Here is a 25,905-nt window from a genome sequence, read left to right on the forward strand (position 1 = left end):
GAATACTGTTTGTGCTCTTTTAAAGTGAAGATATGTTTCAGAAGAATAATTGACAAATGTGAGTGTCTCTGAGAGGGAAAATATTCAATCAAAAGGGATAAATATTCAATTGTGTACATATATTTTCTTTTTAATACTTTTCCACCTATGTTACAATTTCAACATATAAAATTATTTAAATTTAGAAATGATACATTGATTAAGGAAAAAAATTTGCATTTACATTGATCTTCTATTGCCTTCAGTACTACTTTTGTAAGTAAAACATTTTTCTCAATATTGCTTCACAACTTACAGCTGTTTAGATAATTAACTTGTCTTATAGCATTCCATCTCATTATCTGTACCTCATTATCAGTTTCATTGTTAATGGAAATATTTCCCAAATTAACAAGATTTGAAAAACATGTATCTTGTGTACTGTAGTAAGGAGTTAATAATCTTTCTTAAGAATTCTCATAATATGTGACAGTACTGGCTTCTGTCATAGCTTAGATGAGGTTACCAACTGGCAAACGGGGTAGACACATATATGCATAAGGGGTTTTGCTCAAGTTGATTGGATTACCATCCAGTCTGATGTCCTCAAGAGCCCTGCGTACATAAGTGAAATCTCTCGTTTTGCAGAAAGTATCTTCGTGCATCTCTTGAATGTTGTTGTTCTAAAAAAAAAACAAAAAAACAAAAAAAAAACAAAAAAAAACAAAAAAAAAAACAAAGCCCAAAATGTCTGTTAGAATAGTGGCTTGAAAATAAATTTTTAATCTTTAAAGGAAAAGCTATTGATATATTTTCTGTGTCTAGGGAGATAATAGAATTTGAGATTGTGGCTACAAGTGCTCAGCTGAGAAATCTCCTAAGCAGAGGAAAAAATTTTGTCTGGTGCAGTTTCAGAACTAAATAACTCAAAGAATATAACTAAGGCAGATTTTGGAGCAGGAGCCTGGTAGAAAAATAGAGCATTATCATTTTGAGAATAACAGCCTTATTAATGCAACTTGGAACCAGCATAGGACAGTCCAAAAGTCACTGAACATAAATCACTATCTTAACAGATTGATGTGCCTCAACCTGTAAAGGCACAAGTCTGGAAATTAATCTGTGGTAAATTACTTCCCCCCCAGGCCCTCTGACATTAGCTTAATCCACATCTGCATATATACAGGGAAAATTATATGTTTTAGAATCATTCCTTTGATGTAAATTCTTCTTATATACCTTTTCTTTACTGAGCTTTCATTCTTTAAAAGAACTGTTACGAGCAGTGAATTGCTTGAATCCAAGATTGTCTGGAAATTAGAACTAAAAAAGTCACCTCTTAAAGTGAGGATTGGCTCAAAATTATTCCTTATTACTTTATTAGTCAGAAACTGGTGTGGAAAGAATACAGCTCACTAGCTTTGGTCTGCAACACATAGCACTGAATTCATTCTAGCATTTTATGTTTGAAAAATATTGCATTACAAAATCTAATAATTTTTAACTGAGCTAAATTTTACTTATTTCAAATACTGCAATAATTAGTTAATTTTATGTCTCCAATAGTTTATTTGGGTCAAGCACGTAGACTTTTGGATAAACAGAAGAAAGAAAACAAGATAATATTCACACTTTCCAGTTTTACTTGCTATAATTAACATGATACATAGTACCACTACTGTGTAGCCTACCTGAAGATGAAGAGCTTGGAGGCTTTCAGGGAGTGGCAATGGAACGTGATCCAAGTTATTGTCAGTGATGTAAAGATGCTGTAATTCATGCAGATCCTAGAAGATGAAGAATAAAAGCAGGTGAGGATGTTAAAATATTTTTGAAAATCTTTAGCAAGTAAATTTGAAGTCTATCACTACGATTATCTCTATTGAAAACTAACTACTTTTGCTTCAGCATTATATGGATTAAAAGGCAGAAACTCAAAGACAGTTAAGAACTTTCATTTGCACAGGCAGAAAGCTATTTCTGTTAAAGATTAACTGTTTGGATAAAAATAAAGGAAAAAGGACTTTGTAAATATCTTTAATTAGAAACTTCATTTCAATGATGTTGAAAGTTGAAAATAGTGCCTCTACCAGTTATGCAGAAAAGCTTCCCTATTTTGTCTGTTTTCTTGTTTTTGTGATAAACTTACTCAATTTTGCAGAAGCTTACTGATGTTTAAAAGTTTTAACAACATGAGAAATGCTTAATCTAAGAATAAAATTCAATTTGAAAAGCTAAATGATTTTCTCCACAGTTTAGTGGAAGAAGCAGCTTCATCTGATGATTACAACAATATCAAGATATAAACTTGTCTAGGTCGGTAAAGCTCAGTAGAATTATCTCATTTTTCTTCTTCTGTTACTCACCGGAGTGAACACAGTACCTAACTACTTGCTGGAGTACAGTGTTTTTGTTTAATTCTTTTCGGCAGGGATTTTTGAGACATCAGAATGAAGGTGCTTGGTAAATATGGAAGGGAAGGGCTGAGAGCTCCTCATGCAGAAGAAATAGGTGCTAGGCCAGATTCTTAACTTCTGGGCTGATTTTTGTTTATCATTCCTACTCCCAGTACTTTCCTTATATTGGGCTAGGCAAAAACATCTGACTCAATAACTGGTTGCTATTGGTTGCTTCCCTTATAAGCTATTTTCCAAAGGAGAAGTTCAGACACAGTTGGTTACAACTAGCTTCTTATGTGGTCCACATGAGCCAAGTCTAATGTGTGAAGCTAGTAATATTCTCTTTGTTGTTTACAGTACAGTCTAATGACTTCAGATTTCACACGCAATTAGAGACGCAATTAGAGATACTGCGCGGCTGCTTCTCTCCACCAAAATTTCTGAGGAAGGGTGATCACTCAGAGGTTCCAATTTCAAGATGGGAAGAAAGTATATTCATTTAATGATCTACTCTAGCACGTTCCCACGTAGATACAAAGCAGAGTAATTTTGAAGCAGTAGCATCCATAGCTTTTCTGTGCCATCTTGTCTGCTTGTAAGAGGAGATAAAGCAGCTTTCTGGAGCCTGTCCTCCCTGCGTTTTGTTAGCAATGTGGATGATTGGCTTGTAGATACAGTATGCCATCGTATGTCTTGTCTGGATCTTCATTAAAAAAAAGAAATAGGACTTTAATGTTCAGCTGGTAGTGTTCATTCATCTTGTTCCATTTTTATTGCTTGCCTGGCAATCAGCACAATAGCGATGTCTATAACCTCAATAGCTTTACTACTGCAGGAGAGATATTTAGGCTGCTTTTCAGACCACATCCTACTTCAGTTTTGAGAGAGGAAGAAAGGATTTTCCTGTGAAACCTGCACTTACTTTAAATGCCTCATTACGGATTCCCTTGCGACCAAGCCTGTTTTTGCTAATATCAATGAAAGTCAAGGTAGATGGCAGCTCAGGAAGTTGCCTTATCCTGTTGTCACGGAGCACAAGTTCCTGAAGTTGGGGCAGTCTCCGGAAGGCATCTTCATGGATCTCTGATATTAGATTTGCAGTCAAATCAATCCTTTTTAAGTTATCTGGCAGAGAAACAAGATGCAATGAGCATTTCTCAATGTATTTCTTGAAACTTAAAAAAAAAGGAAAGAAAAAAGCAAACAGCCTATTTAAATTACAGGTGAAGAGCATTAAATCGGGTACATTTGTAACTCTGAAGGTAATTCCTTCTGTTTATTTCCATGGAAATGTCACAGATACTTCAGAAAAGATAATTCACATCTAATGTTTCTAGAAAAAGGGATCAACATCTCCCTTTCAACCTGTTTAAAAATTTTTGTGTCATTCATCATACATTTTTCAATAAAAGAAGTCAGTAATTGTTAAATTCACATTCGTTCTGGAAATATTTTAAATGATTATCTTTTGAAAAAGAAAGTTTAAACGGAAATAAAAATAATCTCTTCTATTTGGTCCCACAGTGTTGTCACCATTTTCCTACTGGAATGTAATGCAAGAAATTGCATGTGTTGACATTTTTTCTAAAATACATTCCAACATTTTTTCCAGTTGAAAAAAATATTACAAAATGAAACTTACTTTAAACAGAACATATAAATATCAATGTATTGATATGCATGGACTTGTAAGTCAGTTAATCTGTGACTTAATTATAATTTTATCCAGAATGTTTTTCATCATTAATCATTATTTTATTTTATTTAACATTTATTTAACTTTTTTTTCTCATTGTGCCGTCTTTTATTTTTTCTACTAGCAGTGTATTTAGGCTTAAATAACTTTTAGGTTTTCTAAGTGTTTCTTGCCCTTGTTTTATTTATAAATGGAAAATGTGTCCCTTCCCAGCTTTCATCTTACTGTGCTGGCCAATCCAAGCACTTACAGTTTGCTTTCATAGAGAATCTTTTATTCCCTTTAATTATTGCAGTAGCCTTTTTTTGACAGTGATTCAATACTTTTCAGCATTAAATCTACAAGCATTTGTTACATAAAGTTAGTCTAAAACACACAATAAAGTGGCTTGATCATCAGACTGGTAAGTGTAAAAATCATGTATCTTCAAGATGGCTCAAGTAAGAAACTGGAAAGTTGAAGCTTTCAAGATTACTAATTTTGGCCAGTTCAGGCCACACAGGATTTTGAATTAGAATTTTTCATTTACTGAAGAATTTCCTATATAGTTTTGAAGTAAATCTACCTACATCTACCTAGAAAAATGGTGCATTCTGATATGCTGCAAATATTCCATTGGTGTTTTTTTGTTTGTTTGTTTTTGCTTTATTTTTTTCTATCTCCCTAAAGTTTATTGTAGGTAACAGCAAAAACACAGATGAACTTTATTATTTTAGTAATTCAAGATTTTGACAATATTTGAAGTACTGATCTCTAAGCAAAGCAAACCACTTTTCTATGTGCATTTATATGTATAATGTTACTAGCATCAAACATAATGTATAATGAATCACAGTGCCAGGAAGAACAGAAAATAAAGATATTTGGAAAAACAGTATTTTCCATACTTAAGTTAGCAAAGTCGTTTTTGTTTATCTTCCTGATTCGGTTGTAGCGTGAGTAGAAATACGTGGTTTTCTTAGGCAGTGGTGGAACAGCATCCAGCTCGTGGTCATCACAGTAGACTGTTGTTCCTAGGCATGTACACAACAGGCACGTGGGAAGGCCTGTGAAAGAATTTAGAAGAGAACTGACTGTTTGGACAAAAAATGTCCAAAAGGATATGTAAAATAATATAATGAAATACTCAAGCATATAAAGGATTTTATTGATGCTAAAGGTAAATCCTATTCCATCTTGATCACCACAACATATAATTACAACCAAGTGATTAATTTCTGCCTCAAAAATAATTACTTTTGTTTCCTAACTATGCCTTTTGGAAGGGCTTTTAAAATATTTCTTAGGATACTGTGTGTCCCAAGTTACAGCAATAGAACATTATGTGGCAGCAGCAGCCAAAGTTCAATTTAACCCTAATCTAGCAAGAGTTCACTTCCATCTAGAAGGGAAAATTAACAGCCAGTGACTGAAACTTAAAATGATTTCCTAAATCTGTTTCCGTAAATAGTATTTCTAAGTAATGTGTAGGGAAGTTAATATTTTCAGAGCTATAGAGAACTTTAATTTTTTATTTAGGAACTTTTTATTTAGATTTAATGATTCAGAAATGTAATGTCAGGAAAAAAAAAGTATCTTTCTATCAGTCTGAGTTAAGGTAGTTTTAAGACTGTGTTAATAAAATGGTTACCACCAGAAGGAAAATGAAAAAGCAACACATTTCTTCCTAATCATATAACTGTATGCAGACAGTGAAATCAGGTGTTTCTCATATTATACTGCTCAAATGTTGTGAGAATTCTGACAACAATTGAATGTTCTCAATGCTATTTTGTGCAGAAAAAGTTGCTAGTTGCTATGAGTGTTCCATTTTTTATACATTCTTTGAGTACTGGTATAAATCATAGAATCAGAGAATCAGAGAATCAGAGAATCAGAGAATAGCCTAAGTTGAAGAGGACCACAATGATCATCTAGTTTCAACCTCCCTGCTGTGTGCAGGGTCACCACCCACCAGACCAGGCTGCCCAGGGCCACATCCAGCCTGGCCTTGAATGCCTCCAGGGATGGGGCATCCACAGCCTCCTTGGGCAACCTGTGCCAGTGCTTCACCACTCTCTGTGTTAAAAACTTCCTTCTAATATCTAACCTAAATCTTCCCTATCTCAGTTTAAAACCATTCCCCCTTGTCCTATCGCTATCAATCTATGTAAACAGTTGTTCCCCCTCCTGCATATAAATGCTCCCTTCAAGTACTGGAAGGACACAATTAAGTCTCCCCTGTTTCTCGTCTTTTACTGCCATATAAATATTCCTCTGTTTCATGTTTCTTCCCTTTTAGTAGCAGATACCTGGTTGTTCTGATTAGTTATAAACTAGTAGCATAATTAATAAGTATGGAAGTAGTTTTTGCAGATGAGATTTTTTTCCAGACCAGCTGTAGAAGATTTGCATTCTTAATCCATGCCAGTTATCAACAATAAATAGTAACTAGCTGAAGGACAAGCTATACATGTGGTATCTTTTCAGGCAAGATTAAAGATTAAAGATGACCAGAATAGCGTTATTTGTTAATACCTACTTGGGTAACTATAAGGATTAAACTCTTATTTCTAATCTGGGGGATGACCTGCTGGAGGGGAGCTCTGCGGAAAGGGACCTGGGTGTCCTGGTGGATGACAGGTTGGCCATGAGCCAGCAGTGTGCCCTTGTGGCCAAAAAGGCCAATGGCTTACTGGGGTGCATTAAAAAAAGCATGGCCAGCAGGTCAAAGGAGGTGATCCTCCCCCTCTACTCTGCCCTGGTAAGACCTCATCTGGAGTACTGCGTCCAGTTCTGGGCTCCCCAGTACAAAAAAGACAGGGATCTCTTGGAAAGAGTCCAGCGGAGGGCCACGAAGATGGTGAAGGGCCTGGAGCATCTCCCCTATGAGGAAAGGCTGAGTGAACTGGGTCTGTTCAGCCTTGAGAAAAGGAGACTGAGAGGGGACCTGATCCAGGTCTATAAATATCTAAGGTGTGGGGGGCAGAATGGCGAGGCCGGACTCTTTTCAGTGGTGAGTGGAGACAGGACAAGGGGAAATGGCCAGAAACTGGAGCATAGGAAGTTCCGCACAAACATGCGCAGGAACTTCTTTACAGTGAGGGTGACGGAGCACTGGAACAGGCTGCCCAGGGAGGTGGTGGAGTCTCCTTCTCTGGAGATGTTCAAGACCTGCCTGGATGCCTACCTGTGCTACCTGGTGTAGGGAACCTGCTTTGGCAGGGGGGTTGGACTCGATGATCTCAGGAGGTCCCTTCCAACCCCTACAATTCTGTGATTCTGTGATTCTGTGATTCTGTGTAATTTCCCTAACTTTCATTGGATGGTTTAAACTAGTTACAGGGAGAAAACAAATTGTCATACCTTGAATCATTCCAAAAATTTTAGACCTAAATGAATGCAGAGTTGAGAATGGCTGATTTTATTCTTTGAAATATTGCAACATAGTACAGGAAGAGCATTTCTTCTTATGTCCCATTTGAAAGACTTGTACTTATCACTTTGTCTAGAGTAGGCTAAAAAAGGATAAGCGTAGGGTAAGGATTCAAAAATATGACAAAAAGATAAATGAACTTGGCTTGATGTTCCTGGGCTTTGTAATCTTCTGTCCAGTGTGAAGCCAAGAACAGCAGCAAAATCTGAGAGGAAAATATGTTGCTGAAAAAAGTAAAGGCATCAAAGAATCTTATTCGACATGTTACAGCCCCTGGCCTCCCGCATGCATCTTTTCATTTGATGCACTAGTTGGTTTACATTCAGTGCTGAAAAACTCTGATAGATGAAGTATTCATCATATGTAATATGTATGTGAAATGTTATTCTAATTTCCTGAAGTTTTAAGAATTGAAGGAAGTTGTGAGGGTTTTTCAGGATTCTCCTGGGAAATTGACATTTCCACTTCTGTTTGTTTTGGCTTATGTATAATGTTTTCGTCTGGTCAGTGTTCACTATTAATAGAATAAAAAACCAGACTAAAACATTATTCATTTCTCCTCATCAGACACACACAATTTTGGATGCATGAGCTTTTCTATTCATTTATCTTCCATGGCACTCAGGTCTTTTTTTAAGCATGGTAAAAAAAATTTAGGCTTTTTCTGTTGTGTGTTGATCACTATACAACATAGACTCATCACAGACATGAATAACTATAGTAGTCTTCAACTATGGGTTTAGAGTAACTACTAGCAAATCCTAATTATTAGCATCACAATCTTGTGTGGGAAAGGGACAGACTATGTTTTGCAATTTTAATTTTTCTGTGATATGTGGAAAGCTCTTCTTCAGAATCAGATAAAAAAATTAGTTACACTGGAAATTTCTAAACTGTTTGCCTTTCTAAAGTTCCTAATTTTTTATGATGAATTCTTCACTTTCTTTTTTTTTTTGTATGAAAATGTTATCAAAATAATTTAATGAGCATAGTTAAAATGTTATTGGAATCTAAGTCAATAAAAATGTGGTGGCAGCATTTCTGAGCTTCTAAATTTTTTTAAGTAAAAAAAAATTGAAAAATGTTTTAATTGATTCAGAGCCATTTTCATAGGGAAACAGCATGGCAACCCTTTGACTAAGCATGTATCTGATTTCAGGGCATTCAAGATAGGCTACAATATACCTCTGCAATAACAGAGATGCAGAAATGATATATCTGATGGGAGTAAGTTGAGGTAGACGTTCATAAGTGGGCAAAGTGGGCTCACTCAAAAGCAATGTTCCGCATGTAAATCTTGTTCCTCCATACTAACCATCTTGAGTTTGGGGCACAAGAACCCCAGACCCTTGTGCAGAAGATCCATCAATTAATTTTGGCGTTGATGCTTCCTCCTCAGGTTCTTCTGTCAGTGGTGCAGAAGAATAACTCTCTTGAATTATAGAAGGTATCGCAGTCCCAATCTCTGTCTGGGAAAAAAATTGAGAAATGTTACTGTTTACTTCCACTGGCAGCTGTTTGTCTTCCAGTTACTTACAGTCTGCCAGTAGAGGTCACGTAAGTTCTGAAGTTTAGTGCTCAAGCTGCATTTTATCAGGCAGCTATAGTGAATTCCGGTGGTGTGTAAACAAATCACAAAACTTCAGCATGCTTATTCTCTTTTTATCTTAATTTTTAAATGTGCTGTATGCACACATGAATGCAAGCTGCATATATTTCATTAATAAGAACATGTACTAACAAAATACTTTTATCTGCTTTATTTAAACACATCATTTTTCTGAGAAAGCTGGACATGCTCTGTGTGACAATGAATTAAAATTTGCTGTGAAGCATCAAAATATGCCAGCCATTTATCCATGATAGGGGTAATCGGATCATCATAAATTGAAATTCAGTGTGGCTGTGAAGCCACTGTTATTGTTTTAAAAACAGTAACATACTTTTAAAAAGCTATTATTCAAGAATTCTAAAATGTGGGAACTTTCTCATGTCATATCATCTCTCATAAAAACAGTGTTGTAGACTCACCAAGCTTGTTGCTGGAGCGGCCCACATTTGCAAAGACGCAGTGCAGTTTCCTGTAATCACCCAGACACTAAGAATGCGCTGTAGTTATCTAACCTCTGCATTCTGCTTTACTGCTGTATCTTGATTTCCCCATGTTCAGCCCTTCAGGCTCTCCTTTGAAAATGCACTTATTTTTTAAATCCAGAACGTGAATTAGAGTTCTTATGGTGCTTTGCACATTGAGGTGCTGTTTAAATGTTAGTTGAAGTATACTCCTCTTCGGTTGCTGCACCTCAGTGCTGCAGTTAACACTCCTTAGAGTCTATCTAGAGCATCAAAAGTAGGACTTTTATCTCAGTACCTTCACCTTGCACAAAGGCACTCAAACGTAAAGTTAAACTTTATGAAGTATTTTCCTTCACTGCAGCTTTCTAGCACAACGTGATAAAGCTGTTAAATTCTGAGTTTCTCACCTGGCAACTTCTCTTACTTCTAGATCATTACCCCTTTACTGCTAGCTTTGCTGTCCCACTGGAGAACTGGTTGTTCAAGTTGCTCACACTCATGTCCATAAATCATAGTTGTAAAGGCCAATAAAAGATGTAGATTGCATCCATATGGGACAGGTCTTTAGGAATTTTTAAAATTAACTTTTCTATTTAGACTACACAAGTTAGAAGAAATAGCACACATGAAATACTAGGTCTCGGACTCAAGCACGAGTAATGCCTTTGCTACATTCTAATACCTATATGAATGGACTGAATGGGCTTTAGGGTCTCTGTATATTCCCTAGTTACATCACTATAGGCCATATTTACAGATAAATATGTGCTGATTTAGTTATTAGGATCATAACTTTGTAGAATGCATGGTCATCGAGTGAGCAAAATGAACTTGAAATGAACTATGACTGAGTAACCTGTTGGTGTAAATAGGAGTGAGGCTGTACCTTGCTCCTTTGTGTAGACAAATACAAAATGTTCCCATCTGTAGCACTAACAGTAAGAAGCTTAAGCAGGAATGGACTTGTGGACAAATCTAAAGAAGACTTTGGGAACAAAGGAAATGGGACAGATGTTCTCTGAATGGAGAAAGCCTAGAGGGAGGGATACATTCCAGATTTTTATTGACCCAGGCTTGCACTGCACTAAAGTACTTGCACATGCTGTCTACTTCTCCACCAGAGGATGTCAGTTGAGAGTCCCTGCCCTGAATAAAATCCATAGATTTTGAGACCTATTAACAGCTTTATATACATCTTTTGTGGCAGTTCTACAGAAAACAACATTCTGGACAAAAGCATCTTCAAGAGAGGGTTTGTAAATAGACCTAGGAAAATGTTCCTTTCACTTGGATTTGAATTCACAGGATTTGAATTATCTACACTACCTTTCTCTGAGCATTTGAGGATTTACTTTATGGTATTTGAGACCCACAGTTTTCTTTCTCTGCCTTTTGCTGTTCAGCTATTCTTAGCTCTTTAGTCACTGTAGTTGTTGGGTACCAAGGCAGAGATGCTAATTTCTGGTAATTCTGTTTCTGGATTGTTTTTTCTCACTCTTCTGTTACAAGATATGATCTCATTTTGGGGATGCACAGATAAATGTCTGCCCACATTTCTTGTAGAGAAATTATTCCAAGCAGCTCACATTAATATGTGTTCGATCCATTGCATCTGTTGTCACCATTGTAAAAAAAAAACACCAACTATTACAAGGAATGTTACAACATTGCCATTTTTGCACTAGTAATAGGAGTTTAAATGTATTACATACCAGTCCCAGAACATGAGCAGCATTTGCTTGCTGTACATGGACTGGACCTGAACCAGTAACCTAGAGGTAACAGTCTGTTTCCCATTACTGGTCATCTGATCCATACAGTTTTCTATTTTCTACATATTTGATAAATCATGCAAGACGGTAACAAGACAAAGATGTTTCTTTGTACATTGTACAGAATGATCTTTTGTCTTCCAGATGTTTGTTGCTTTTTTTGGCAACATACACTTTACAGAAAAATAGAAATATTTTTAGATCATTTTATGAGATTATTATCTCTTCAACTTTTTTTTTATTTTGTATTTCCTTTGCTATTCTAAATAATATATTAAAAAATACAAAGCAAGATTAATATTCTAGAGATAAAAGATATTTGCCAATATATACAGGCCTTCGAATCATAATTAGCCTTTAAAGACAGACATAATATATGTCATAAGAGAACAGTGAAAAACAATCATCACATCACATCAAATGACATGATATGAAGCTATTCTAGTCTGCCTTTGGAATCAATTGAGAGATTTAGAGAATAACAATACTAGTATTAGCTACAAAGCATGCTGTAAGCAGAGTAATATGTTAATTAAGATGTCACGAAATATTCATGAAATATTTTTTTCCTCCTATATTTACTGTCAGTATAACTGAAAATGAAACTGTTCAATGTGGATGACCAATTCAGAGGCACTTTCAGATCAGGAAATTAAAAAAAACCAAAAGCAAAGAAATCTGAACATACTGAATGAGTGATAAAACACAACTGGTGAAAGCCTAGTCATGTAACGAGTCATCCACGGGCTAGACAACTAGTATAAGCTGGCCTCCTACCACAGTCAGCAGAGAAAGAAAAGAACATCTGAAGAGCTCCTGCCATCAACTCAAAACAGGTTTTGTAGGTATTTATCTCTCATCATTACCTGAAAAAGAGGTAGGAAAAAATTGTAAAGGTTTTAAGATTAGAAAAGGCTCAGGAAGCTGAAATGTGAAAAGAAAAATAAAAGTAAGATGAAAGAATGTTTGTGGGGTAGTAGTCAGCAGTAATGGAACAGACTGGAAATGTAGATGAGTAAGCATTAGGACCGTGGATCCACATAAGCTGTACAGTGAACAGAAATACAGAATGCAAAGAAATTCAGTGAGGGAAATGGCAAGGCTTGAAGCCTTCACTCTCCCCATTTTACTTCGGAGGTTTTGTCTATTGATTAATGTCTACAAAAGAATTCTAGGATCAAGATTGATATATTTCATGTAATAAGTTTAAATCTACAGGAGAATCTCATGTGCGCCTTCTCTCAGTTCTCTTGTACTTAAAAGAGAGACATTATAAACTTGAAGGGGCAGTTCTAACACACACTGGCCCACCAAAAGGAACTAGCTCCCCTACTGCTGTTCCAAAACTGTCAAAGGCTTACAAGAAAATACCTTAATTATGGAAGAAGTTATTGGTTTGTTTTGCTTTCCAAAAGTGGCACCTACTAGTTTCTTCTTGAATTTTGCATTTAAGATCTTCTTTTCTCTTATTGCCTTGAAAATAAATATTTCCAAGTTAATGTGCAGCTATTTAAATTACAAATTTTGCAGCTCAGAAAAATTACCATTTTCTTGTACAGAACTATAGAAATAGCAGTTAGATTGGGGAAAGCAGTGTCATAAGACTTACTGTCAGATTCTGGAAAGAGGAGGGTAACAAAATTTACAACTGACAAAATTTCTAAATAAACTGATTTTACCTATTCACATTCATTCTCTCAGATGTTAGCTCCATGCATGTTTACACTGGTGTATCTTGTATTGTATAACTTTTTTTCCTGCCAGATGTTGGCAGGATGGAGTCTTCACCAAGAAGACATCTATTCTTCAATGTGCAGGACCATCAATTTTGGTGGAAACAACACATTTTTCTGTGTTGCTCCTGGGAACAGTGCTCTGGAAATGATATTGCCAGGCATAGCATCCCTTATTAATCCTTTTATGGTTGTTGTGTTGGTTTTTTTTTAAAGTTATTTTGTTGTTTCTATTGGAATTTACACACATACACATATATACATATTTATATGTATAAATATGTATACATATACTTCAGTCAGCCCAATCAATGTATATGAACTTGTAATCCAGTTCTTCAGAAATTAATTTTCATGGCTTCTGCCTTGGAAAATGTAGATAGAGTCTGAGGCTCTTTTCATTAATCTTGGAAAATAGTCTTTTTATCATCCTGACCACATAGTATCCTAAAACATCTTGTATTAAAAGCAAGTGTAGCTGTGTCATGTCTGGTTATAGTTGAGTAAAAATATTCATGTTGCACAGCATTGGAAAAGGGATTTTACTTACAAATTCTGTTATCTGAGAATGCAGAAATTCCATATAAATGGAGGCTAATCAGGATTTCTATCGGTATTAAATTAAAGTCTCATTTCAGCACCATTTGAAATTACAGATTTCTAACACTGGTTTGAAAGCTACGTAATCTTAAGCAAGCCTAGAGCAGACATTATTCTTTGGAATAGTGCTGAAATTTTGGAAGATAAATTGCAGAGAAATACCATGCCAGTTTTAGAAATCAGAAAAGGACTCTTTGAATCATTAAAAGGCACATCAGAGCTGAAAAATAATCTCAGCTACTTAATGAAGACTACCACAGCAGTTCTTGCTGATCCAAGCCACAAAGTGAACATGCACAGTCAGTTAAACAAACTTGGAGACCACTCAGCCTGCTGGAGTTTCTACCAGGAATGTTGTCAACCCACAGAAAACAACTTCAGTTTGATTTTCAGCTACCTGTAGAGGAGAGTTCAGCATCTCAAGCATATTTTCTCATGCACTGCAGTCAGATCAGGCACTGCTGGAGCTGAACGTGCTTTTGTTCAATTCATCAGCCTAGCTTTTCCTAAACACACTGTGATTTCTTTGAGTACACTCCAACAAAACACTGTTATAAACATGAACAGAAAAGAACTGTATTTGCTCCACTTAACTTCAGATGTTGAATTTAAATATCCTGTTCAGCAACTTAAATGACTACACTTGCCTGTGTAGACAGGCAAAAAAGAATCACCTCCTGAGGGTGGTTCAGCTCAACTTCCTGAGTTGCCTGTCCATCTTCCTTTGGCTGTTCAGGAGACAATATGAAAGCAATAATATTTTTCACTGGACATCAAAGTTTGGTGTCATATTTGTTCTTCATCCCATTTCTATAGATTGCAGTGCTAAGATATTTCATCTGATTTGATCCAAACTGGTATACACATGTAGCCCAGCCACCGTGATACAGATATAATGCTCACAAGCTGTTGCATCTTAGAAAAATTTTTAACAGTTTAGGTATGCCTTCACAGAGTGGACTGTTAGTGTAAAATCAGCTGACAACCATTCGTGACAGGTCTAGAGCAAGAACATGAGGCAAAGGAGAAAGCGCTGAGGGCATTCAACCAAGAGAGCATATACCTGTTGTTAGCCTGCCAAGGTTGGCACTGCAAAAATCTCTGTTACAGAAGACTTCCTAGCTACCAAATGAAGGAGAGAGGAGAGCATGGTTGAGATGATGAAACACAGCCAGAGGAAAAATTCAGGACAGAATGGGAACAAACCAAAGGAAATGTGATTATGTAGCCTCATTAGTGATGAACTGAGACTTTTTCAAAGGATTATTTGTGTACCATGCATTAGAAAATCACTGTACATGAGCAAAGATAGAGACAACAGAGGAGACTCAGACCAGAACCACAGCCCTCTCCACTCTGAGCTGTATACCAGAGCATGTTCTGGATTCTAAATACCAGGAATTTTTCTTTAAAATCTATATCTTGTTTTGACTCACTCTAAAATGTTTCTTACCTGAAATGGTTTTTTTCAATGGGATAAAGGTGCACGTTAAGAGCTTGCTTGTATTCAGAAAAAAAGACACGCAGCCATGCATACAAATTTAGAAATCCGGGTTAACTTTAGCAAATATCTGTATCCTTATGTCACAATCTGTATTAGTAGGAAGGATACGCATCCATTCTTTCTGGAAGTGGTCGTAAGGCTGGATGTCTGGCAGAAAAATGCTGAAGTGCTCAAGGATATCAAGGTAGCAAGCATCTATTGTAAAAAATGTAATCTCACTGTCAAGTTACGGCTCTCATCTCTTGCACAGGAATTTCAAGGCTGGTGATAGTTAGTTACACTAAAGTAATGAGCTCAAGCTGGACCAATTTCGTGCCTTCAGACTAGGACAACTATTACACCAATGATTTCACTGTTTGAGGCAGGAGGAGGATTGCAGTTTATTAGTTCTCTTAAAGTAGTGGTAACTGGTGTTATGACTATTTTCAATGTTTTAGGTATTTAAGATTTTTTTATCCAGTATACTTAATCTTTATAACTTTTTGTGTAGATAATTAGGAAAGACTAGCTCTTCTTGGGCTACTGTACTAGAACTTCCTTCCAGTACTTGAAGGGAGCTTATGAGCAGAAGAATTTTTATATGATCTGATAGTGATAGGACAAGGGGGGATGCTGGAAATGTCTAGCCTTTGTGGAGCTATACATACAGAAGCATATAGAATCAGTTATGAACAACTGAGTGAAAGTAAGAGCTGTATTCAAAACTCAAATAGAACATTGCCTAAATGGAATAAAGCTCCAAATGGTAAACTTAATTCCCTTATTTTATTAGTTATTTTACTTCTACATTAGTTGTGCCAATTCACAAGCTTTTTTTAAGTCTATATGATGTATAACCACTTTTAAGTCTCTAGCTTAATCAGAAACCTATTATAAGTCATAAAAAGAAGTGCAAGCTTCCTTCAACACTGAATATGGGCAAGTTGGAATTCTTGCCCAGGTAACAGCCATCTTCATTTCTGTTACAGTAACAGCAGCAATCCTTTGTGTGCATATGCGGACACATTTATGTGAATGTGTATTTATGACTCATGTTCTTTTCTTTGAGCAGGATTCTGAACATTCTATTAGCAGTTTGATTCAAATTCAATACACAGATGCCATTTTAGATATTAGGTTTTTTACAGTGCTTGTTTCTAATTTTCTTCTGGATCCATATTATCCAGCTCATGTATTCTGTGTACACAGACATGGACCCTCTTTTTTTTTTTGCTGCTTATTTAGTGCTAAGTTAGCTTTCTCCCTTCTCAGCCTCACTGGTACCAATGAAAAAGGCAGCATTATTTTTCTGCAGTCTGTGGATTTCAATTCCTGTTTTCTGTCATAATTTTTCCTAACTGAAGGAAAATGAACTAGATAAATTTAACAGGCAGTATAATCAAAAGCGTGTAATAGGATTTTATTAAACCTTATTAGCTGATGCACATAGGAATATCTATGCACAATTTATTTGTCTCACATCCAGAGCTTTAGTTTCAAAGAGGGAAGAACTTCTGTTAGTACGAACAAGAAGTTACACAACAGTCTCTTTGATAGACTGGCTTGATCATACCCATTTTAAGGAACGAAATCAGTACACATTTGCAGAGCAGTTGGGACAATGAAGACACAGTCTTGACTGGGGCCTTTGAACCCCATTGTGACAAAAATATTCATTGAAAATAATAAACAAAAAATTGCTATGAAGGAGAGGGACAGTACAATGCGTGTTTATGCAGTTGTAACTGTCAGCTAAAACCAATGCAAAGTTTGTAGATAACTTTACAGTGACATCTCTTTGCAGCCTTTCTCCTCCAGGACCTTGAAATTTCAATCTTGGTAAAAGGTTTGTATTCTTATTTTCCTTTTTGTTGTTGTTGTTGTTCTTTTTTCATTGTGGTTGCTCTTTTGTATGTGTGTATGTGTGTGTGCGTGTGTGTGCATTGCCTTTTTGCCTTTATCCACAATTTTTAGTTCTCCTTAAAGTCTTTATAAAATTATCTTTCTGATTGATGTATTAGTAAGGTTTTCTTGGCAACAAATGTCCTTTGGCAGAAAAGTCTTGGCTTGGACTTTCATGTTTCAGTAACCTAGACACTTAAAAACCACAGAGTTTGTAGCCGAATTTTGATCTAATACATGCCAATGCACAACTTTGATTCAGGATTCTGTACAATCCTTTAATTCCCAGCTGTAAGCAATTTCCCCTTGCAAAATCTTTGTACTAAAAATATGTTCCATGTACATTTGTTGTATACAATGAAAAGAATGCAAGAAATTACAAGCTTATTTTAGCAGGCATTGCTAAAGAACCTCTGATTTCCATTGTTAATTTTTCAAAACTCAGTATCAGAATTACAGAAGTCATGCCTCTTCTCTCACTGTTAGCTAACTATTAAATTAAAACTTCAGAACTCAGCTAGGCATACGTACCGTAAGTCTATATAAAGTTATATGAGTAACATATCCCAAAAGAGAGAATGAGTTTGAGATGCAACACCTAATTTTAACCAGATAGAATGACAGATAGGATTCCCCCCGTAATTACTTGTAGGTCTTTCAATTTGGTGACTGCACATTCAGCGATTGATTACAGGACATAATGGGTTCATTCTGGAAAGGGTATACCTGACACAGGTACTTTAGTTTAATTCTTTGACATTCACAAGGACCTAATGCCCCTGAATTAAAAAGAAGCAGCTCATCTGAAGTCCTAGTGCAAATCTGACTCATAGACCATCTGAAAATCAGTTGGAAGTATGAGCCTGGAAAAGCTTGAAATTATCCAATTAGTCTAAAAAAGTGTTAGGAAAAGTTTGAACTTCTGTGAATTTAGAAATCTGTTATGTAGAATGATTTATGTTTGCAAAGAACTGAAGAGAGCAACAACAGATAATATTTCTTCAGTTTTTCAGATTTCCAGAAAGCTAAAACATTATTTGGAGGTCTCTAAAGCAAAATGCAAATCAGGTCCTAAAGAGTTACTGCACACCATTTGGATCAAATGAAGGCCTGCTATTTGTATGTGCCTCTGTGGTATTGCTCATCATTAAAGCTATGCATAATAAAATCTAAGCCATGACCTTCAATAAATACCGAGTTCTACACACAGGGCTGCACACAGAGACATGTAGTTTGCATCTTCATGGTAAGTTGTAACAGTGATTGAGAAGTCATAAAATCATAAAATGGCTTGGGTTGGAAGAGAACTCAAGGATCATCGAGTTCCAACCCACTGCTGCAGGCAGGGTTGCCAGCTACAATATCAAGTACTAGATCAGCCTGCCAAGGGCCCCATCCAACCTGGCCTTGAACACCTCCAGGGATGAGGCATGCACAACCTCTCTGGGCAGTCTGTGCTAACAGTTCACCACCCTGTCAGTGAAAATCAAATGTGTTGTTTATAAAACATGAGTGATGACAATAATGTTTAGAGTATCTGAATGATAACTGACTTAAAAGTCTATAAAAGCTTTCTGATTTCTGTAACACTGACCACCCTGAGCTCTCCGTTGGGCTTTGGGAACTATGAATGCTTAGGCTTCTTTGGGGTGGTACATGGGAAAATGAATGTAAGCAAAGGATTTTGGCAAAAGATCTGGGAAAAAAACAGCTCTCACAGGGAGGTCCATCCATTCATCCTTAAAGTAACATTCCTTCCAGCTGCTATGACTGATGACCTTCACTTGGAGAATTTTAAGAAGACTGGATAAAGAGCTCAACATTGGGAGAAAATCATACTTTGGAAAAGTTTACAAGACAAAATAAATATTTTGATGTCTTGTTTCTATTCCATGTTTCCCTAAATATAGCAAACTGAGATAGGATCTGTTTTATCTTGTTTGATATAATATTGATCATTCTGAATTTCCTTTTACCTGGAAGAGAGCCACAGGAGACTTGCCTTATATGTCCCTCAGAAACTTGAAGAGGGGCCATACAGACAATAGCATCATAGCATGTCACAGGGAGACCAGAAGACAGTTGCACTTAGCATTCAGGACATTACTGAGAAATCTATAGGACTGATACGTTCTCAGGAATAAAAGGCATAGAAACTCAGAGTTATTGCTCTCTAAAATGAAGCACAAGTATCTAGTGATTTAAAGTTGAAGGTGAATTTTTCATGGAAGAAAGCACAGATGAATGAGTATTTAAAGACCTTTGAATCTGCATGGCACAGGGAAGTGGATCAATGACAAAATCATTCCTCTAAGCCAAAGTTCTTCACAGTCCTTCTTAGATTAGAAAATGTATTTCCTCTAAACTGTGAGGTTCTGATCCTGATGCAGAGATGATATGTATCATTCCAGTTTGCTAGTTTTAAAATATATTTATCTGTAAATTCTGTCTCTTTTTCCTTTGATTTTAATGCTGCTACCTTGATCTCACCTTGATGAAATACTAGCTACTGTCTTTCTCAATGCAATCATGAATCACTAAGAGGAGCACATTTTCATGAATTATGTACTGTTTTGTAAGAAACTACTAAAATATTATATGTAATTAAAAAAAAAAAGTCAAAAGCAGAACAAAAACAAAGCAACCACACAAAATTACCCTTATTACCTAACCAGTATTTTTCGCTTATCTTCTATGATGAACATCTTCTACCACTCAGTGCTGTATCACTCAGTGCTTATATCACCTTCATGGAATTTTTGCCCATGGCTATCAAGCAGAGTGAGATTAGCACTAATGTAGCTTTTAAGTAACATAGAGAAATACAAGAATCTAGAAGAGAGCATTAAACTCAACAAACTGAGTCATGTCTTCTACAGGCCACGGTATCTCAGAATCTGACAGAATTTCAGGAGTTTTTCTTCAGTAATATTCCTTCCATTCTTGTTTTTCAGTTCAAGCTCCTTTCCTTTCCTTTCTCACTTCCTTTTGTTCACTTTTCTAACAGAAATAGTAATCGCTACCTTTTATAGCCTAAAATACTTGTGTTTAACATATTTGTTATTATGAGAAATAACCTCAGGTAACAGCATTTCACAACCTCATCTCATGGGGAATCCTGCATGTCCTATAACAGCTGTTTCAGTATCTCATATAGACAAATAAATCACTGGGGCAATCTCTATCACAATTTGCAACAAAGTGAGGAGACCTGGGGGAATCTTCTGCCTAATCACACATACGCAAATGAATTGGGAAAAAAAATTGGCCACATTTTTAGACTGGAGAAAATGTGAACTGACAACAGTGTGTTATTAGCACAGAGAATTGATTGTTGATCAACAAAAGACAATAACATGACCAGATTTGTCTGCTATATGTTTTCATGGCCAACAAAAGCCATCTGTAGCTGCTGCAGTTACGTACTTTAAAAGAACAGAAAAATGAAAAGTTCTCATTACCTCTAATTGGTCAGATTGCTCAGTTTCAGCATAGGCAAATGGGTGAGGCAGTTCTCCAAGTGAAACATCATAGAACTCAGAATCATAAGTTAAAGGATCAGTGATAGGTACAGCTCCAACATACTCAAAGATAAAAAATCCCAGAAAAATATTTACAAACGTCTTCATTCTGCTTTTTTTTTTTCCTGAAAGAGAAGAAAATGAACAAAATGTGACTAATATGATAATTGCAAGTAATCCATGAAAATTTAATCTCAGAAATACAGTGCTTCTTTTCATGCAGCAATGATTTGATGGTCATATTTATTCACAAAGTCTCAAAGGTTTATTTTGGATCAGAGAATTTCTGCAGATGGTTTTGGTCATACTAACATTTAGCTAATAAAGGAAGGAGCGACTGATTTTTGTTGTATCAGAATGGTATAAAAATAAACTGACCTCAGTGAGAAGACATCTAAAGGGTAAAGAAAGTTTGTATAATAATTTTTATTCCTTTTCATCTATATTTTACTATTTCAAATGTATCACTAGAAAGAGCTTTTGAGAAATTAGCCAAGGCTAAGTTACTATTTTTTTAATCAATCACAATAAATCATACTTTGAAATGTCCAGCTTAATTTTGTCTTTCTCCTCTACCAAAATCTATTCAAAAACATTAGGACCCCTTTCCTTCCTGTCTTTGGATGAGCATAATCAATGCATTTTTTCACCCAACAGCTGTTCTGACATAGTGTCATTTTAAGTTTTCAAAGGATGTGGCATATTTGGAATGTCTCTTCTGCAAAGGGTCTGGGGAGCAAAATCAGAAATAGTCTATGTTCTTCCCAGCCCTATTATTGACAGTAGCCTGACTTCTTTCATTATCCAATCAGCATAATTTTTAAAGTAGTTAGAAATTACATTGGAGTGCTATCCTTGGAGGATAGAACTTCAAAATCAATTACCACCTTTTTAAAAGTTCTGTATTTTACTAACATGGTGCAATATTCACACTAGCCTTAAATATCAGTATTTATACATTCCCTATCCTTTGTAAGTTATGTCTAACGTGCAGGGTCTTTTCAATATTTTTTGCTTACATCTTAATTTATTCACTGCTTCCACTAATTTCACCAAAAGGGCAGACTTTGATAATAAGCAGTGCATATCTAATAAACTTCTGTACTTCTGTTGTAATCCCATAATACACAGAGGCAAGTATTTCATTTAAAATTATAGCAATTTAAAGTAGATTAAGTATAAGAAACGTGTGAGACAGTTTTTGGAACGCATGCTAAGCGACAACTTGAATTTTAGTGATGTGAAAAGAGGTCTTTATGAAGCTGGTTTAGGCATGAGGATATGAAATTCCTCTGGGGATGGCCAGCAACACAAGGCATTCATTTTTCCCTCATGTGCTTTATTCAAAAAGACTTTTCAGTTGCTGCTGGGAGAAGCTAGCGCAACATTAGCTTGTCTTTGAGCAGACTTAGTTGAATTGCACCTTTCAGTATTAGCTTATAAGATTACTAAAGGTTTCCTGCTTCACTGCAGTAAAATAAAATAAAATACATCCAAGCATACTTGAAACACACTTGAATATTCTTGTTCTTTTTTCCCGTTTCGTATTTTCTGCTATTCTTAATAGAAATGTTTCTGGTCTTACTTTTTTCTGACATGTCATTTAACTCAAATGATCAAACTATAAAGGATATTATATACTAACCCCAAAATATAATAATAACATAAATTTTTTTTGGCTCCAAGCAAATAAATGCTGAATACCCATTATTCAGAATCATTTACATTTAATTTTTCCTAAAAATAAAAGATTTTAAATTACATATTTAAATGTACACCATTTTGCATAAGTAGGCAAAAGCAGTAAATACAATGTTTATCTCCTCAGAAAATACTGCTATTTATGTATACCCATAGTATCTGCTCTAACCTACAGAGTTTGTATGTCTCTGTACTTCCCTTCTGTGCAATATATTGGAACATCCTGTAATGATATTGGCATCTGCAGTAGCTGTAAGATCAAATATTTTGATGAAGATTATGTACTCCTCTAACAGGAAGGAACTAAGACATATCCAGAGAAAAACATAGTCTCCTCTACCTTCAGCCTTTAAATCAGCAATTTGTGCAATAAAATCAAACAAATGCTATAAAAATATTTCCAACCTTAAAAATCCAATTTACTTTTCTAAGAAATAAGTACCAAAACTTACCTTTTGCTTCCAATCTCTCAAATGGCGTGGAGTTACTCAGAATGCAGAGCCAGTGGTATTAGACCCTGACCAATGACAGTGGCATTCTGGGGCTGTGGGAGGTAGTACAGCTTCTATCCTCAATGGGGGACTTCAGCTCAGAGAGTTTCTCTGACTTTGAACACCTTTATGTTTGATTTTGCAGAATTTAATTTGAGCAAGGTCAAACAAAGGTTTATTGTAAGCAAATGGCATTTATTCCACATCACTGCTTTTTATCCCTTCCCCTAAAACTCCTCACTGCTTCTACCAGTGTCTATATAAATCTGATTAAAAAGTAGAAGTAGTTTTATTTTTGTTCAATTAATCCATTATAGATTTTATAATAACAGGAAGGACGCAGAATAGAAATGCAATGCATGATCAACACTCAGTGATATATAAGATATTTTAATACATTAAAACCTCTGCAATAAAACGCAGAGCTGTTGATATTTAATTTCTTGATTGCTTTCTCAGTAGGCAGATGTAAACAATAAGCATAAAATAAAAGCATCAGTAAAAGGAAATCTAAGTGAGCTGTAAGAAAATCAATACAGAACCCACATGACTTTGAAACAATGCCCAATTTAGCTTGAATTGAGACATAGTAGTTTCATCAAAGCTGGGAAAGATCCTTTAGATTTACCACAAGGTGAATGACCTAAGTCACTTCTTACCTAGCGAGTAAACATATTGTTATTCCAAATAGTCAACACTCTCAATTGTGTGCTGGAAACAGTTTTTTAGGTGCTCCGATCATCTAAAAATATGTGTTTCCTACCTTCAAAATCAAGACCTCAACAAATTGCATAGTAGATGGAATACTTTTACGTATGACATATTTTTTGCATGTGATAATATTTAATTTATTTCAATCTACTGTGGGTAATATGTATTTAGAGATTTTTTTTTTCTCTAAGTACTTCTGAGACAATACTTAAGGGACCCATTCTTTCCCATGTTTTTCTTCTGCAACCTACCTAGGTTACCTTCAGTAAAGCCTGTGACTCTGTCCCCCACAGTATTTTCCTTGAAAAGCTAGCAGCTCATGGCTTGGACATGATTGTTATTCTTCACTGCATTAAAAACTGGCTGGATGATGAGCCCTGAGAGCAATGGTGAATGGAGTTAAATCCTGCTGGTGTCCAATCATGAGTGGTGTTCCTTAGCGGCCAGTACTGGGGCCTGTCCTTTTACTGTATTTTTGATGATCTGGACAAGGAGATTGAGTGCACTCTCAGTAACTTTGCAGATGACACCACACTAGGAGATAGTGTTGATCTGCCTGAGTGTGGGAAGGCCCTACAGAGGGATCTGGATTGGCTGATCTCTGGGCTGCGGCCAATGGGATGAAATTCAACAAGACCAAGTGTCGAGTTCTCCACTTTGACCACAGCAATCCCATGCACTGCTACAGACTTGGGGCAGGGTGGCTTGCAAGTGGCATAGAGCAAAAGGATCAGGGGGTGCCGGTCAACAGCTGACTAAACATGAACCAGAAGTGTGCCTAGGTAGCCAAGAAGGCCAATGGGATACTGGTTTGTATCAGGAATATTGTAGCCAGCAGGACAAGGGAGGTGATCATCCTTCTGTACTTGGCACTGGTAAGGCCTCATCTCAAGCACTGTGTTCAGTTTTCTGCACCTCACTACAAGAAAGATATTGACACCTTGAACACGTTCAGAGAAGGGTAGCACAGCTTTGAAGGATCTGGAGCACAAATCTTATAGGGAGTGACTTAGGGAACTGGCATTATTTAGTCTGTAGAAAAGGAGGCTCAGGGAAATCTTACTGCTCTCTGCAACAATCTGAAAAGAGATTGTAGCATATGGGGGTCAGCTTTTTCTCCCAGATAACTAGTGATAGGAGGAGATGTAATGGCTCGAAGTTGCATCAGGGGAGGTTCAGGCATTGGAACAGGCTGCCAGGTGATGTCGACATCACTGGAGGTGTTAAAGAGACATGCAGAGATGGCCCTGAAGGACATCATTATTGGCCATGGAGGTGATGATCCAAAGGTTGGACTAGATGATCTTAGAGGTCTTTTCCAACTTTAATGATTCTACGATTCTATAAAGGACGATACCACTTCCTTAACATATATGAACTGCTATAATATACTGCAAGTGATAAATATATATTGTAGTAGTGTGAACTTTACTTTATACTTTATATATACATTATACTTTACTTTTATACTTTATAATGTTAGCCTATTCATGATTTCTTATTGATGGCAATTTCTGTATATTTTTTTCTACTTGATTCTGTGGTGGCTTTTCTTTTTTATTATTATTGCCATTTTGTACAATAAAGAACCACTCTTCAGATCTTCTTCATCATTTCTCCATCTCTTCTTTTAAACGTATCTCCTAATACTGCCATTGTTCCATGCAAACAGCTGCGAAAGCCTAAAGATATTCCTTACTTTTGAAGGAATATAGTGTTAATGTAGAAGAGTCTAATGTATTAAGGAAACCTGATTCCTTTTGTTTTAAATAATTTCCTCATCATTTTGTTTTTCAACTAAAAAGACCAACCTATAAGCCCAAATTTGTATGCAAAACTCAAAGCATGTTAAAAATGTTAAGCAATCTCTAATAATTTGAATGTCCACTGGCCTAGGCAATCTGAGAAATTTGGAAAGATTTAGCAGATGGATCAAATGACCTGTAGAAGAATAACAAATCTGTCAGCAAATAGGCAAGACATTTTAGGACAAATGAAATGTTATTTAGTATTATTTGCTGCCTTGGCAACTGAGTGAAGCCCTGAAGTACTACAACTATTCCTAGATGACAGGAAGGTTCAGCTTAATATGATTCTTATCAGAAGGTGGGCCTTGAATTTTTACATCCAATAATTTCTTTCTTGAAAACTCCTTCCCACTGAGTCCTGTTGCAGTTTTTGTTCTGGTCAATAGTTTTAAACTCAAAGTACTGTGGTTTACTCCTGAAGCTAATGACCTGGTTGCTTTCAGAACTCAAGTATACTTGTTGGAGGTCACATAACAAATAGCTATAGCTTCTGCAGTAAAATGCATCCAAGTGGTAATTTACATTGTTCCCCATAATGAAGTAATGAACATTATCTGACTTCTAAGTATTTTATTTTCTTCTGTACTTGTTCTTTTAAAAGATGTAATTTCTAAATGC

General features: G+C 36.0%; 1 protein-coding gene across 2 annotated transcripts; it reads right to left on the minus strand.

The window, feature by feature from the left end:
• Positions 1–23,820, minus strand: EPYC (epiphycan). 2 transcript variants are annotated; one of them, XM_048934660.1, is made up of 7 exons: positions 23,731–23,820; positions 20,517–20,701; positions 8,805–8,958; positions 4,962–5,120; positions 3,301–3,503; positions 1,671–1,766; positions 1–662 (listed from the first exon to the last, which is right to left on the minus strand). In XM_048934660.1, exons 2-7 carry the CDS (start codon positions 20,682–20,684, stop codon positions 492–494), a joined length of 951 nt encoding a protein of 316 aa, XP_048790617.1. In that variant the 5' UTR covers positions 20,685–20,701; positions 23,731–23,820; the 3' UTR covers positions 1–491. The 2 variants fall into 2 exon arrangements, with proteins under 2 accessions (XP_048790617.1, XP_048790618.1); XM_048934661.1 differs by lacking the exons at positions 20,517–20,701; positions 23,731–23,820 and adding an exon at positions 9,521–11,046.
• Between the last annotated feature and the right edge of the window lie 2,085 nt (positions 23,821–25,905).

Source organism: Lagopus muta, chromosome 1 (genome assembly GCF_023343835.1).
Source record: "Lagopus muta isolate bLagMut1 chromosome 1, bLagMut1 primary, whole genome shotgun sequence".
NCBI classification, from domain to species: domain Eukaryota; kingdom Metazoa; phylum Chordata; class Aves; order Galliformes; family Phasianidae; genus Lagopus; species Lagopus muta.